General features: G+C 41.4%; 1 protein-coding gene across 3 annotated transcripts in view; it reads right to left on the reverse strand.

The window, feature by feature from the left end:
* The window catches only part of LOC142144427 (plasminogen-like), a 131,509-nt gene that overhangs the window by 69,807 nt on the left and 44,146 nt on the right, over positions 1 to 17,556 (reverse strand). For all 3 annotated transcript variants that reach the window (XR_012689705.1, XM_075203272.1, XM_075203274.1), the window contains exons 6-8: positions 16,276 to 16,390; positions 14,306 to 14,445; positions 9,584 to 9,698 (exon numbers count right to left, since the gene is read on the reverse strand). Coding sequence is in view for 2 of the 3 variants with exons in the window: in XM_075203272.1 (XP_075059373.1) it covers positions 9,584 to 9,698; positions 14,306 to 14,445; positions 16,276 to 16,390 (370 nt within the window). In the remaining variant the exon portion in view is untranslated. The remainder of the gene's footprint in view (positions 1 to 9,583; positions 9,699 to 14,305; positions 14,446 to 16,275; positions 16,391 to 17,556) is intronic.

The following is a 17,556-nucleotide window of genomic DNA, read 5'->3' on the forward strand; positions in this document are numbered from 1 at the left end:
AATGTTCCTCACTGCTGTACATAAACTGGTAGAGCAGTTAGGAAAGCCACAGTATGAAGGGGGCAACAGAAGGCTCCGGCTCTTATCAGGAATAAAACCAGTCCCTACTGGGGAAGAAACATACCAAGTATGGAAAGAGATGGCCTCCCAGTACCTGGAGGAATGGCATTGTTCCGAATCCTATAAGAGACAGCAGATGGTTGAAAGCCTGCGAGGTCCCACTGGAGAACTAATCCAAGCTGTACAGACAAGTGACCTCCAAGCCAATTTGCAAGACTACTTAGCGGCTCTAGATGAGGAATATGGAATGACAGAGGATGCTACAGCCTTGCTCCTTCAGCTACGCCCCACCTATCAGAAGTTTGGGGGAGGCATTGTCCAGTTATATCTATTGGCTGCACAAGCTGATCCACCTTATTGTGTCAAAGAAAGGAAAACCCCTAGCAGAAGTAGATGACAGGCGTATGCAACAGTTGTTACGGGAAATGCCCAACTGGGACAAACATGACCTACATTTCTTCAGTTGATACAGAATGTTAAACAAGAGGAAGCTATAGTTCAGTCCCGAGAGAGGGTGACCAAGAAAGTCAAGGTCGTACAGTCAATGCCTGAGGCTGACCTTCTTAGCACTGAGTTAACGAAGATTGTGGGGAATCAAGGTGAACAGTTTGCTCAGTTGTTGGAGATGCAGAAGCAGATCCAAGCCCAGATGCTGAAATACCACACTACCGAGCGATTGTACCCGAACAGTCGCCCCCGACAGGTATTCAAAACTAACACTATTCGGAAGCAGAGCGAGTGTTTCACTTGTGGAGAAGTTGGGCATTTTGCTAGACAATATTCTTAGAGGAAGAGAAGAATGTGGTCACCCTCACCACCCCACAGGGATGGGAAGCTTTCGGAAAACTGAGAGTGAGGACCAGGAACCCCCACACTCCCCCTCTAAAGAAAGCTGACATTAACACTGTGGGGAACTCTCATCTGGGATGGAGCCTTTTGCCCAGAGATTGCTGGGACCCACGCCTCATGTGCCTGCATACCTAAATGGGAGACCTTGTATAGCCTTGCTAGATATTGGTTCACGGGTATCCATTGTGTTCGAGAAGTGGTACAGAGAAAATCTGTGTGACTTGCCCATCAAACCTTTGTGTGGAATGACCATCTAAAGTTTGAGCGACAAGTATTATCCTTACCTCAGGTAGATCACTGTACCGTTGAAGTTTCCATGGAAAGTAGCTGGAATAGAAGAGGAGGTGAAGCTGACTGTATTTGTTTCTCTTGAGAATGAAGGAGAGCCTTGAGATATCCCAGTGATTATTGGAACTAACTCCCACTTGTTCAAGATACTGGCCAACTGGTTCCAAGTGGTGGCAAGTTATAGCAAAACACTTAAGATCCACCCTATGTGCCTTGCTGCTTATAAGAAAAAAGAGGGAATGATTCCTCTGCAAAATGCCACATTACAAATAGTAAGTTTTGATCAATGCTTTGATGGGAGTGATGCTAGTCAAGAAGACCGCCACTGGCTAATGAAGCAAATGCTACAAAGAGAGGCTGCCTTTTCTTTGGGGGACTGGGATTTGGGCCTAGCAACAGGGGCGGAGCACGACATCAGGCTAATGGATGACAGGTCTTTCCAAAAACGGTCAAGGCGACTTGCACCTACTAATTTGGACGATGTTCTGTAACATTTAAGGGAGATGCTAGAGAATGATGTGATTGAGAAATCCGAGAGCCCCTATGCTTCTCCTATTGCGGTGGCAAGAAAGAAGGAAAAAATACAGATGTGCATGGACTACCAGACTTTAAACAAGCGTACTATTGCTGATCAGTACATTGTCCCTATGATAGGCAAAGCCCTTGATTGTCTTCAGGGAAGCATGTGGTTTTCTGTGCTAGCCCTACTCAGTGGGTACTATCAGAAATTGATGAGTCAGAAGGATGCTGAGAAAAGCACCTTCATCTGCCCAGTTGGATTTTTTCAGTTCCAAAGAATGCCACAATGATTATCAGGGGCCCCAGCCACTTTCCAAAAGATGCAAAGATGTGGGTGACATGAATTTCAGGGAGGTTCTGGTCTACTTGGATAATTTGATAGTATTTGACCGAACATTGAATGAGCACAATGAAAGATTCAAGGTATTGGATCGCTTAATAAAGAAAGGGTTGAAGTTGTCCCTTGACCCAGGTCAAGTATATGGGATATGTTGTGGATTGGGAATGAATTTCTACAGATTCAACAAAGATAGAAGTGGTGAAAAAATGGTCTTGACCAACAATACTGAAGGAATTAAGGTCTTTTTTGGGGTTCCGTGGCTATTACTGAAGGTTTGTCCCAATCTACAGTAAACTTGCCAAGCCTCTTACAGATCTAACTCAAGGTCACCCCGCTCCAAGAGGATCCCATCGGAAAGAGAAACCATTGTTCCGGGTAAATAATGTGTTTGGGGGAAAGTGGAATGAGGCTTGTGAACAAGCTTTTGAGGGATTGAAAACCTTCCTGATTCAAGCGCCTGTTCTGGCATATGCTGATCCAGAGTTGCCATACATTCTGCATGTAGATGCCTCCTTTAAAGGACTTGGGGGAGTGCTATACGAAGTGCAAGAAGGAAAGTTAAGACCAGTCTATTACTTCAGTCAAGGACTCTCACCCAGTGAACAGAATTACCCGGTGCATAAGTTGGAGATCCTGGCCCTTAAATGGGCAATTGTTGACAAACTTCATGACTACTTGTATGGAGTACCATTCTAAGTGCAAACAGACAACAATCTACTCACATATGTGCAGACCACAGTGAAGCTAGTTGCAACAGGGCACAGATAGTTGGCGGCGCTGACCATTTACAATTTCACCATAAAGTACAGACCTGGGAAGAGGAATGTATATGCTGATGCTTTGTCAAGATTACCAGGAAGGTTTGTGGAGTCTCAGGAAGAAGAATGGAAAGAGTTTTCAGCTCCATAGGTGAAGGGGATATGTTATGAGGGGCGTGTGGTTGTGCCCCAGTCAAAGAATGCTATACAGCCCTAGGAGCAACGATAGATATACTATCAAGACAGTATTGCTGGCTGAATCAAATGGAGCTCAGTGATCTTCAGAAGCTGAGTCGAGCCAAGTCAAAGAAGATCAGCAGAATGACTACTCTATAGCAGCAGTTAGGTGGTCTGTTAAACACAGACAAAGAATCTATCAGGGTGGTTTGAAAACAGAGGAAGCTATTTTGCTAAATAGACAAAAAGAGTCCTTGGTGGTGAAGCAGAGGCTACTGTATAGAGAAACCAGATTCAAAGATGGCAGAAAGAGGAAACAGTTAGTATTTCCAAAGAAGTACCATCCTATGGTTCTCTGCACTTTGCATGATAACCACAGGCACCTTGGAATAGAGAAGACCATGAGTATAATTTCAGATAGATTCTACTGGCCGAAAATTGAGAAAGCCATTGAAAGTTAATGTAAATCTTGTGGGACATGTGTATTTTGGAAAATCCTCCAAGAGAAGGCTGCCCCCTTAAAGAATATAACCAGCATTTTACATATTTCTGTGAATACTACAAAGACCTAGCTAATAGAATGATGGATGTTAGTCTGTATTGACTTTCTGTCAGTATAACTGGATGAAAGCAACAAGTGTAACATTCTAGTGGTGGCAGATCATTACACCCGTTATGCTCAAGCCTACCAAAAAATAAGAAAATAGGGCTGTGACCGTGGCAAAAATCCTATAGGAAAAGTTCTTTGTCCATTATGGACTGCCTGCCCGTATTCATTCGGATCAGGGTCAGGATTTCCAGAGCAAACTAATAAAAGAACAGTATGAGATTTGTGGGATAAAGAAGTCCAGAAATACTCCTTTCCACCCCCAAGGAGATACGCAGCTGGGGAGATTCAATTGGACACTTCTCGGCATGATAGGCATTTTGGACACTAAAAAAAAGCACATTGGAGTAGGCACATCATCCATTTGGTACACGCCTACAATTGCACGAAAAATGAGTCCACGGAGTACTATCCATATCTCTTAATGTTTGGAAGGGAGGCTAGATTACCATCCATATCTGTTTTGGAGTGGACACTGCTGATCACCAAGAAAAGCCCTATTTGAAATACGTGCAGCAGCTGAAACAAGGACTAAAGGAGGCCTACTAAGCAGCTGAATCAAAAGCTGAACAATAAAACATGGGTCATTACGATCTACAGGTCAGGGAGCATATTCTGGAGCCAGGAGATAGGGTTGTACTTAGACACTTGGGCCTCTCAGGGTAACACAAGTCAGTCAATCATTGGCAAAAGGATCCTCATGTTGTGGTTGCGAAAATTGCCAGACATCCCAGCCTATCGAATTAAGCCCGAGGGGTGGACAGGTCCTATAAAGACATACCATTGACAACCTTTGCCTCCCATTGGAGCTGGTGTCTGGGTCTGGGAGGAACCTGAAACAGATGAGCCCAACGTGTCCACACCCAGAAGATCATGAAGATTCAAAGAACCGCTCACAGAAGAAGAAGATGAGGAAGGAGATGATTGGGGGTATGATGCTCCAGAGAAATTGGGAGAAATAGATTGGAGACAAGATAACAGAAGACTCACTAGGTCTACTGAGGGTGTCGCTGTGAGACCTCAATGAGTAGAAGAAAGGAGGCCTATGGCTGCTATTTCAGATGAAGGTGTCAACCCAAGGGTAGCTGGATGGTTGGATTCTCAGTGTCCAGTGGAAGAAGGATCTAACCAGAAAGTTGACATGGATGGGGACGTGGTTGATCCAGATGGAAGATATATTGAACACTCCAGAAGGGTGTTGAGGGGAGAGGAAAGGATCCCACCAGTTCAGGGTTGGCCCAAAAGGACCCCTAGAGCCCCAATGATGTTGACTTATGGTAGTCTAGGTCCTATGACTGAGCTTCCTAAGGTAATTCATCCTTGCTGGGTCTATCAGTTACCATACCTGACTTCCATATCTGTTATGCCAGGGCCTGTTGTGTATGAGTGTGAAAGTGTGTTTAGACAGGAGGTCTTAACACCTTTACATTTGCAGGATGTGAGACAAGCCTCATCATTTGTTCATTGTGGACTTGCCCAACAGGGGGAGTGTGTAACCACTGGGGATGCTGCAGTTGGACTTGAGCACACAAGGGCTACTAATCACAATTGCATCAGTAAAAAAAGAGATGGACATTGTCATTTACCAGTCCGGGAAGATAAACTACATCTCCCACAAGGCTACTGTGAAAAAGGGGACTGCAAGTAAAGCTTATGATCAGCTTAAAATGTTATAAGAAGTGTCGGTATATCATACTGGCACATAACGCCCTACTTCAAGAATTGGCTAGGATTGTAACCCTCAACGTCATTGTTCCACAGTCTGTGCTCTTAACTAGTCAGACATTTCTTTGAACCTATATGAGAGCACCTACCATGTAGACAATGTTACTTTCATGAAAATTAATAATCTCAAAAAAAACATTTTTTCAAAATGTATTTACTAGCAATCTGGAGTATTTACTTGAATATAAAGTTGCTTTCACAAAACTTAAAATTATTTGTTAGTATATGACTTCCTGTAGTTTTTTGTGCTGCATCCTGCCAGAAGAAATAAAGAGGATGATTTACTGAAAGTACACAGATCTGTGTTATATTCCATCACTCAGTCAAGGACCAGAGCACCAGACCTAAGTGCAAAGATTCAAAGTGTTCGCTCCCCTAACCATCACCACAAACTTATTACTGAAAATAATTAATTTTAAGTATATCAGATACACCAGTGTGACGGAATTTCAAATCGGCACAAGCCAGTTCTGTGTGTAGGATCTTACACTTATCTCAGATATCAAAAAAAGACAACAATTGTGTTATCTGACGTTCCATCACATAGCCGACTACATCCAATTATCCAATGACACAAATACAGTAGTTCCCACTCTCATAACTAACTTAGACAATGATGAAGGTCACACACACTTTTCACTGCAGGAGACAAGCACTTCTAATCCCTGAAGTAGAGTACTGTACATAAACAAATACAAGGATCTTTACTATATTTACAAATATTTTTTTATTACATTTCTATTTCTACTACAGCTAATACAATTTACTGCTACCTACACTTTTTTTAATATTTTAATGTGAATAACACCTAACTTGAACTACATTACCAGAACTGTAATGTTGGACATTGAGAACAATATCAACAAAATCAAACAGAATTAGAATAAAAAGGAACGCCGATGAAAAAATGGTTAATTTCAGTATTTGTAATGAAAAAATGGTTAATTTCAGTATTTGTAATGAAAAAATGGTTAACTTTAGTTTTGTCATATTGCATTACTTATATAGAACAAAATTATAATACACATATGTGAAAACTATGGACCTGAATCAGAGTGGACTGCAAATTTAAGTGTAACTTTGAAAAAGTTGTACGTAAATGAATGTGTATGTACATCGTATTTAGAGTTGAAGATGCATCCAGATCCTAATGAGTATCACATGCGTCTGCTTGACAACAGATACACCCCTCAGACACTTACATCTAACTTGTAAAAGATATGTACAAAAAACATTTATTTTATATGTTACGATAATAATTGTTATGCCGCATCATTTAAATTTGAATAACCTACCTAAAACAGCAGAAACTACTTCCTGACGTGTACAAAGAAATAATTTTTTTCTCTTTCCTACAACATGCTCGCAAATTCTATTCTATGGCAGAGCAACTACTAAAGTTTCAATAAGTGTCTGTGAATCATTAGTAAACCTCTAATTCCAAGCAGTTTACTAGTTCAGGTGTTCATCGTCATGTTCATAATCAGTTTCTTACACCTGCCCCTGACCATCGGCAGTCGTATCTGTGACTACGACCCAGTCTGGACACTGTCGCAGTCAAATAATTGCATGTAGTCAGCTAAATTGGTAAATATTGGTTTACAGTACAATTTACGATTAGTACGCTATGTCTAATAACCCAATTGCACGGTAAAACAGCCCACACACTTACATTTACACTTACATTTGCAGTGCACATTTAATAAAATTCCAATTCACATCAGTTTATTAGTAAGACTTAAAGGTTAGTTATACAAAGATAAATGTACATTACATGTATTTATGGTTCAGGTCATAAGAAATGTATGGTGTTTTGTCTTAAATTATTCTTCATTTCACCAGTAGAAATCCGGTATCATTGCCTAAGCGATCTCATACAGCGATAGCTATTATGATTATTATAAGATTGATTCTCTATAATACTGTATGCAGCACAGGTTGGTTTAAAGTCGATTTAGTCGGTTCCCTCAGGCACTACATGTGCTCAGCTGTTGGGATGAGCGGCCCCTTCTTTTGGACAGAGAACTCCTCTGAAATGACCTATGACCAGTATTCTACTGGAACATCATAAATCCTGGACCACTGAAGAAAGACCTTAGTTTCAGGGCCATCTTAACAACATTATGGGCCCCCGGGCAAAGCAGTGCACCAGGGCCCCTACATATATATATATATATATATATATATATATATATATATATATATATATATATATATATATTTGTATAGAGATACAGATATAGATATATAGAGATAGAGATAGATAGACGTACTTGCTCAGTGACCCTTGAAAGTTTTTTTTTTGCAGGTTTCTTCTTTTGCAGGATTATTTATTCTAATTAAGAGCCCTGCCTATGGGGCCCCCTTTCCCGTGGGGCCCCGGGCACCTGCCCATCGTGCCCAATGGAAAAGATGGCCCTGCTTAGTTTACCTTTGTGTACATTGTGACATCGTCACTGTTTTTGTTAACACAAACTGTATATAAGCAAGCCCCTTGCCCAGTATTAAATCTTTTTGACTGCAGACTGAAGCTGTACCTTGATCCATGGGCGCATGCGTAATGTATTCGGTTATACTTTCTTGGATTTTGTTATATCTTCTTATATATCATCATGGTTTTCAGTAATTATGCTATATTTTGCTATTAAATCTCTTTGTGCTTTGGAACCACAATAATTGCAACATTTATTGGTAGCGACAATACGAACATAAAAACACCCTCATTTATCACCTTGCAGTGATTATGGGGTGAAGGAGTAAGAAACTATGTCTGTGATGTGGGTAAGTTTCTACTAAAATAGCTTCCTTCAATTTCAGGTCACCATGGGCACTATCTGATCTGCCCCTGCAGTTAAAGGAAAATGACATCAACCAAGATGAGATAAAATGTAGAAAAGCCTTTGGTAAATAATCTATAAAGGGTTTGGTGAAAAACACAGAAAAAATCCTGAAATTAATTTACCTAACTTACTATATGCACTGGATGTATGGGTTGGTTTGAGATAAATGTGCTATCATTGTCTCCCTGCAAATATCAGGGTGCAGGCCTATCCTCCACTCTCAGGAGATAATTCCCTTAAAACAAAAAGTATACCAAAGTGTGGGAGAGTTGGAAAAATATGACATACTATTCAAATGCATACATCCCAGCTTTGCAGTACTTTAAATAGGGACATAAAGCTAATGTATGTGGCAATGATACGTTGAGGGCTGATTCACACCTTGGCAGTGTGTTTAGTTCTTATGAAGCACTAGGCCTAACCTTTCCCATTCCACTCCCCTCAAAACAAACATTTTTTGCCACATACAGTATTGGCAAGTGTGCATTGCACCCATTGCATTGCATTACAGAGCAGCAGTGAATTGGACATACCTACCAAATTTCTAAACTGCGGGACAAAGTTGTCTGCAATCAGGACCTTGGGACAAAACATGCAAATCTAGACTGTACAACTTAAATTGAGGTTGTTGAAAATTGCTCAGATGTGTTAATGTCACGTAGAAATAACTTATTGTAGAAATTTAAGTCAATAAGTGGCGCAATGCGCCAATGTATATCATTACAAATGTACTGATTTTTTTATATTTTGTTGTATTTCTATATTGGAAATGTATTGATTTCTGATGCAATAGACATTTATTGGAGGAAATCTGTTTTGTAACTTCTAAAGAAAGCCTCAAGCTGATTAGACCTTTTTTCTCTGTGAGTGCCTGACACTTGAATACACAGCAGGGGGTTGTTACCTTTCTTTCCTGTGTGGGTTTTAATCTTGCATCTTAGAACCTCTGAATAAATGAATAATGCAACTAGCAGGTAATTTAGGATATCACAGATTGATGTTAATTTTGTTCAGTATAAATTGCATTTCAAAACCAAGTTTAGAGAACATATAACATCCTGATGCTAATCTTTCAATACAATCACTCTGACTTTTTGGTGCCTGGTCATAAAAGGAGGCTGATTTACCCCCTGCCAACATGTGAGTCAGCACCATATTCAGTAAGTTAAACTTATCTTGCAATGGAAAACATTTTTTGAGTAAAGTAACTGGACGTTCAGTTGGTGTCTATGGAGATTTTGTTTTCTGTATATCACTTAAATGAAAACACAATATATTACCTCCTACTCAAAATAGTAAATGGAAGCATACAGGGGAATGCTCTCTGTCCTAAATAACTTAAACAAAAATTGGGAAAATTGATTGGAAAATAAAATGAAAGTAAACCTTATTCTACAGGGGGGAAAATGTTATGTCATACTTTGGGTTGTGGGGAGTGGTCGATATCCACTGCTGACAAGTTTTCCCTGAATGTGTTTTGGATTGTGTTCCCCTGTAATCCTTTCCAATGCCTTTGATGCAATCTTCAAGGTAGGCTGTAATAAAAAATAAACATTAATTTTATAGAATGTTGTAATCATTGTGCAGTAATAGCAATCTGGAGACAAAACAACAAGCTCCATTTTGTAACTATTCATTGATACTTTAAGGGGCATATTCAATTAGCCACGTTACTCACAAAAGTAACGTAGCGTTAAAAGTATTACCGTTATTGCGGTAATTCTAACCCAGATATATCCACTGGCTTTTAAATGCAGCACCTGACTCCTGCTTGATTTTGCTTTCAGATATAACCCTCATTATTTTCTTGCGCGCCATAGAGGGCACGATCAAAAACGTCAATTTTTACAGTAAAAACTGTAAAAATGCGCATCCGCAAAGATCCTCAGAACATTGCGGCAAATTAATTTGCTGCCTATGTTTCCATAAACATTTTCATAATGGTGTACATATCCACTACAGAGGGTTACACAAGCACTGTGCTGTAATTTTCCCATTCATATCACTGATTCATACATTCCAATGACCATTCAATTGGGTTTCCACTACATGAACATAAATTGAAAAAAAAAAGACTGCTAGTTAGAGTTATTTGTGTAATTTGGGGCTAATAACACAGTATAGGGGTCCTATTTTTGTAATGTGGGGGCGATAAATTGAATATGGGGTCCCTATTTACCAAAGGTATTATTGTTATGTGGTGTTGGTGGGGCTATAGATATATTATATAGCCGAATAATGTTTCTGTATTAAATGTGGACTAATAATTTAATGTCAGGGATAATTTCAGGGATAATTTCCACGATGGCTAAGTAGTTAGCACATCTGCCTCACAGCGCTAGGGTCATGAGTTTAATTCCCGACCATGGCCTTATATGTGTGTAGTTTGTATGTTCTCCCCGTGTTTCCGTGGGTTTCCTCCCACACTCCAAAAACATACTAGTAGGTTAATTGGCTGCTATCAAAATTGACCCTAGTCTCTCTGTCTGTCTGTGTGTGTATGTTAGGGAATTTAGACTGTAAGCTCCAATGGGGCAGGGACTGATGTGAGTGTGTTCTCTGTACAGCGCTGCGGAATCAGTGGCGCTATATAAATAAATGGTGATGATGAATAGTACCTAGTTTTTTCTTTTTAGCATTTTGAGGGCTGTGACTGCATTCACTTTGAACAAACACCCTACAAATATGTGTATATTTATTTTTTACTATATATATATATATATATATATATATATATATATATATGTGTATATATATATATATATATATATATATATATATATATATATATATATATATATATATATATATAATAAGCTTATTCTGACCTTCACATTGTGGAATAATATTAAAATTCATAATGAGTTGTGGGGTCTGTTGTATAACACCAAGGCCCAAATTTCCCTCTAGTCTGCTACTTGATTCCTATTGACCATTCTCTGTTACTTCCCTCATTTTAACCCATGTCCCAGCTATTCCTTCCCCTGTGCAAGAGCTGGCCCCCCTCCACCCTTCAGCACATATGGGGCAGTTCATGGCTTCCCACAGACGCATACCACACAAGAAGCAATCAGAAGAGTCCCACCCACATTATTCAAGTTCTGCATTATAGTGGTTGTATTAATTTAATGTGAGGTTTGGTAAGTGTTATTCTTGTAAATTTGGGACTATCAATGTAATGTAGTAGATGGCGGGGGCTATTAGTTTAAAAAGGGGTCTAGTTTTAATAAATGTGGGGGGGTTTAATGTATTGTGGAGTTGATGGGGATTATTAATATAGTGTTGAAGTATTAATGTAATATTGTGGGAGAATTAATGGAAAGTGGCTGCTGGTGGGGGTTATTTATGTCATTTATTTATGTTAATATGGCCTTCTTTTTATCAAATGAGGGAGCTATTAATGTAGTGTGGGGTTAATGGGTGCAATATTTTTTTTTGTCAGGGCTAATAATGACTCTGTATTAAATGTACAGTAATAATTTTATGACAGGGATAGTTTCCAGGAGGTAAATAGTACCTAGATTTTTTTAGACCTTTGATCAGGGGCAGACTGAGACTAAAAATCAGCCCTGGCATTTAAAGTACACAGGCCCACCTCAGTCCCAGTAGGAACGAAACTGTGTGCCGCCGCGTAGCGGTGGCGCCGAAAAGGGTGTGACCACATTGTGTTGTGGGTGTGGCCAACATGGGGCATTGATACATACATTATAATAAAAAATTACATTTATGACGCCATCCCAGCCATATCACGCCATCCTCCCATGCACTTTATGACACCCCCAGCTCACTGTACTATACACTATGCTTCTGGTGCTGCTGACATCCATCAGGTGGGAACTTCCTTTAGAGTGAGCAGGGAAGCTTAGTCTCACGAGATTAACAAATCTCATGATACTTTGAGCTCCTCGGCTTGCTCTGCAGGCTGTGTCCTATCTAGGGACTGGGAGCAGTGATCCGCTCCCTCCTGCTAACCAGAGCTGGGGGCCTGAGGTATTTAAGACAGGGGGCCCCTGTTATGTAACATGGTTATCATTTTAGACAAATGTTAGACAAATACACAGGCAATACTGTGTGCACTACTGTTAGGTACACGTAGCTCGGCCTTCACAAGCAGTACAATCTGAAGTGAGACATATCTCCCAACTGTCCTTGTAGTCGGACCAAATCTCACTAAACAAGACAGTCACCAAAATTCGTGACTTCCCCACCAGATTCAGGACAGTTGGCAGACTGTCCTCCTCTCTCCTACCTGTTCTTATCACTTTCACCACCTGTGGCTGCTGGTGTCTTTTTTTGCTGCTTGCCTGGACCCTGGAATAATGGAGGCCCTATTTGGGAAAAAATCAATGGGTACATGTAATTTAGAAAACTCCAACCAGCCCTGGGGGTAAATGTATTAATGTCCGGATTCTTCAACTCCGGCGTGTTCAGCGTCTTCGGCCATTAAATTTAAAGTGGTGCTGCATTTGTAAAGGGAAGTTTCCCTTAATACATTTACCCCCTGGTGTTTAATCAATACAACCCATGTTTTATAATTAGGCCTTCCTCCAGCCCCAACATTAAAATACTAGTATATACATTTAATATAAATAGCTGCTGCTGATGATGATAAATAAACCTATTTCTCTCCCTCCAAACAACCCCAGCAATAAATTAAATAGCATTTATGTTTAATAAATATACCCATTTCCCGCAACCGTCGCCGCCATTAAATAATTCATACTCACATTTAATAAACAGACGTTATTTATTTCCCCCAACAGCCCCACTTTCAAATAATAGCCCCCAAACCATCCCAGCATTAAACTAAAAGTCCAATCACCCCTTCTTAAATTGCTAGGCCCCAATATTAAATTAAATTGACCCACATGACCCCACAAATAAAATGGCAACAATTAAATAATTAGCCCCCACCTCAACTCCACCATTAAATTAATAGCCTACCTCCCACATTATATTAGCACTCTGCCTTTTCCCTCATGCCTGAGTGTGTGCCCCAATTGATATTAAGCCACAATAGAGCCCACAAATCATATTATGCCATACAGTTGTGCCCCCAAATCATATTATGCCACAATACTGCCCCCAGTTGATGATATGCCACAATAGCGCCTCCAACTCATATTATACCATACAATAGTGTCCCCAATTCCAATTATGCCCCCCTAGTGTCCCCAGTTCCTATTATGCCACACAATAGTGTCCCAAGTTCCTATTATGCCACCTTAGTGTCCCCAGGTCCAATTATGCCACCTTAATGTCCCCAGGTCCTATTATGCCACCTTAATGTTCCCAGGTCCTATTATGCCACACAATAGTGCCCTAAGTTTTTATTATTCCACCTTAGTGTCCTCAGTTCCTATTATGCCCTCTTAGTGTCCCCAGTTCCTATTATGCCACCTTAGTGTCCCAAGATCCTATTATGCCACCTTAGTTCCCAATTATGCCACATAATACTGCCCCAAGTTCATATTATGCCACAGTAGTGCTCCAGTTTATATTATGCCACAGTAATGTCTACACTCAAGATTATACCACACACACGACATAAATTTATAAAGACATAAACAGACAGCTCTCTTATGAACTCACCTCAGGCAGTCTTCCGTTCCGCGGCAGGGCATGCACAGCTTCATTCCATGGAGGGAAAGCAACTGTTTTCATGGAGAGAAAAGGGCGGGCACAGAAGGGAGATACAGATCTGTATGATCCGCTGCCAAGCGCTATATGATGGCTGGCCTGGGGTAGGGACTAGCCTACCTGTCAATCGTCCCAGTCCAGAGCTAGAGCACGGTCTCCGGTCCCTTGCATGCTGCCTAATGGAAAAAAAAATGCTGCCAGGAGAGTTTGCTGCTGGGGTGGGCAGCCAGCCGGATCGGCCCATTTAGCCATCGGCCCTTCTGGCATTTTCCAGCAGTGCCAGATGACCAGTCCGCCCCTACCTTTGATGGCTGTTACTGCATTCACCTTGGCCAAGCACCCCACCCATTTATTCATAAGTGTGTTTAATTATTGTAGCTTTACCAACATTATCTATAACCTGCATGCAGATGCAACACAGAGAGCTATGTAACCATATTATATACATATGGATTTATTATTTTTTTTTATCATATATTTAAGGTTATAAGCTTATTCTTACGTTTACATTGTGGAATAATACAAAATTCATATCGAGTTGAGGGGTCCGTTGTATAACACCAAGGCCCGAGCTCATCTCCATCTGGATTTCTACAAAAATTTGCCTCTAATCCAGCATTTGGGTACTTTTCAGGGGTAAAGCTGGAAAGGAAATAAATGCATCATTAAAAACATACACAGTATTTACTCCAATGCCCCAAGTTAACTATACAGCACTTTAAAAAGTGGTGGCATTAAGGGTAGGAGACATTTCACTGGTGAGTAAGTTATATTTGTATATGCTAATTCATCCATTGTCTGTAAATCTTATGTGATCCAAATAAAATTTTACATTTGCTAAATGCAAGACTCTGTACATTTTAAAGAATTTTCTTCATGTGCTTTATAACATTTGCTTGTTAGTGTCAGGAGCCGCGGCGGCCGTGGGCACCGCCGCGACTCATTTCCTGGCCCGACGAGCGTCCCGGTCATCATGGAGACGGCCGGGAAGTCATTTCCTGTTACTCAGGCCCGGCCGTTGTCAAGGCAACGGACGGATGCCGAGTGTATAAAGCGCGGCGCCCTGGCAAGCACCGAGGCTGGGTGCAGGCGCTAATTTGTTATTACAGGCTAATCAAGCCTGGTTCAGTTGGCCCCCCACCCTGTCAATCATTACAGGGCTAAGCCCTGATTGGCCCATGTCACTATATAAGGCAGGGAGGGCTTAGCCTTCCTGCCGGTTATAGCGTTCAGTTTGCCTGTCAGCTAACCTGCTCCTGTATCGTGGTGGTGACAACCTGTGAATTGATTTCTTGTGTACGACCCCTGCTTGGACTTTGACTCTGCCTGTTTGCCAGTGACCCTTGACCTTTCAGCTTGTACTTTGGATTTCGCTACTGTGCCTGTGACCCCGACCCTTGGCGTGTTTAACGACTGTTCTTGCTCGCAAGTGACCCCTGACCTCGGCTTGTATATTGGATTCCCTGTCTCCTGCCGACCCATGACCCTTGCCTGGACTTTACTCCGCTTTCCTGGGTTCTCCCTAGCCGGTACGCACTTCACGACCCTCTGCTAGTCTGCAGCCAAGTCTGTCCCCACCACTAGCGGCTCCAGTGAACACCTGACTGGCAGAGCAGACTCCGGGTTGTGCTGTACGGGCTAGTGGGGTTCCTCACAGTTAGATTGGACTGTATTTGAATGTGAATAGACTATAAGATGATAGAAGTAAGATAGGAAGATGGAGAGTGGCATGTGATTGGTAAGTTCTTATGTCCAATAGTGTATCTTCAACTAAGGTCCATTTTTCTCACTGTCAAATATAACATTAGCTAATGTCTCCGGGGTTTCCACATCTCTCACGTATCCTTCGTGGACTTAAATTTTCCTTCATATCTCGTATCCTTTCAACTTTGCATAATGTCTACCCTGCATTTCTTCACCTCTCCCTTTGTCATCCATGTGTCCATTCTCCTTTCACTTATCTGTTTGCTTTGCCTGTCCACTCTCCCCATGTGCCTCTATTTTCATCCTAATTTACTATTATGGCTAGTGGCTATAGATATGAGCTTCTAGAACAGGAGACAGAGGTCTTCGCCTATCGCAGCCGCCTTTCCCGTAGAGCTTTATATGCATACAAGTACTTGGAATCTGCGCACGTGCCCGGATGCCACTAATACCAGGATGCGTCGCTGTCAGGCAGAGCGTCCCGGCCATTGCCACAGTGACGGCCAGAACACGGAAGCAGGAAATGACCGCCTGGCTGTTGCCATGACAGCCAAGATGCAACTGGGAGACACGAGCCGCAGGTCGCCGCGACTCGTAACACTAACCCCCTCTCTCCATCTCTCCCTATTCACCTGCTTTCCTCAGTGAGTTACTCTCCCCCTGCTCCTGTCTATACCTGTTCCTGCTCCTATTTTCATTGAGTTGCTGATTTAATTATATCACCTATCATCATCATAATTTTACAGGATAGAAAATGTTATGTCATACTTTGGGTTGTGGGGAGTGGTCGATCTCCAGTGCTGACAAGTTTTCCCTGAATGTGTTTTGGATTGTGTTCCCCTGTAATCCTTTCCATTGTCTTTGATGCAATCTTCAAGGTAGGCTGTAATAAAAAATAAACATTCGTTTTATAGAATGTTGCAATTATTGTGCAGTAATAACAATCTGGAGACAAAATAGCAAGCTCCATTTTGTAACTATTCACTGATACTTTAAAACCTATATACACTGGCTTTTAAATGCAGCACCTGACTTGCGCTTGTATAGTAAGTAAAAAATATGCAACCCATATGAAAATAAAACCAATTCTATTCTATGGGGCAGATTCAATTGGGAAAAAATCTGCTCTATTTATCCCCGGAACAGCTGCGAGACATCTCGCGCAGATTTTTTTTTTCGGATACAACCCTCATTTTTTCTTGCTCGCCACAGAGGGCACGATAAAAAAATGTTAATTTTTACAGTAAAAACGGTAAAAATGCGCATCCGCAGTTACACATAATATTACAGCAAATTGAATTGCCACATTTTCATAGTGATGTGCATATCCTCTACAGAGGGTTACACAAGCACTCTGCTGGAATTTTCCTATTCATATCACTGACTTATACATTCTAATGACCATTCAGTTGGGTATCCACTACATGAGCAAACTCCTTTGAAATAAATAGTGGGTTGAAATGAACTGTTTAAACAAACAGAATTTTACAGCATAGTTGATTTCCCTATATCAATGCAAGCAGTCTGACCATATGGAAGGCCTGTCGCCAACTGGCTTTTTTTCAATCTCCAAAATAAAAAATATGTTGTTTGCATGTGGGATAGGTACTTTTTTGGGCCCTGACCTGTAGGGTATAAACCCTGGCATTAGGGTCCATCCTGGTGGCTGGCCCTCCCTAAACAAAGCATTAAATAAATATCTTTCTGCTGATAGCAGGTATCAGCCTCTTGCCCTATTTGCCTCATATCTATGTGTGTCAGCCTATTGCACGATACCTAGGCTGACATACAGAGTCCACAGCCAGTCAGGGCACAGGGCCTCTCCATTACTCTAATTCCATCCTCCCACCTCCTGCACCTACTCCATTTTCCCCTCCAGATGGGCAAGCCCCCTCTCCATCCTTCTGCACAGGGTCAGGAACCCCTCCAACCAATACAGCACCACCCGGAGTCTACTCTGACAGTCAGGTGTTCGCTGGAGCCCCTAGTGGTGGGGACAGACTTGGCTGCAGACTACAGAGGGTCGTGTGGCGTGTATCAGCTGCGGGG

This window comes from Mixophyes fleayi, chromosome 3, assembly GCF_038048845.1.
Source record: "Mixophyes fleayi isolate aMixFle1 chromosome 3, aMixFle1.hap1, whole genome shotgun sequence".
Taxonomy (NCBI): domain Eukaryota; kingdom Metazoa; phylum Chordata; class Amphibia; order Anura; family Limnodynastidae; genus Mixophyes; species Mixophyes fleayi.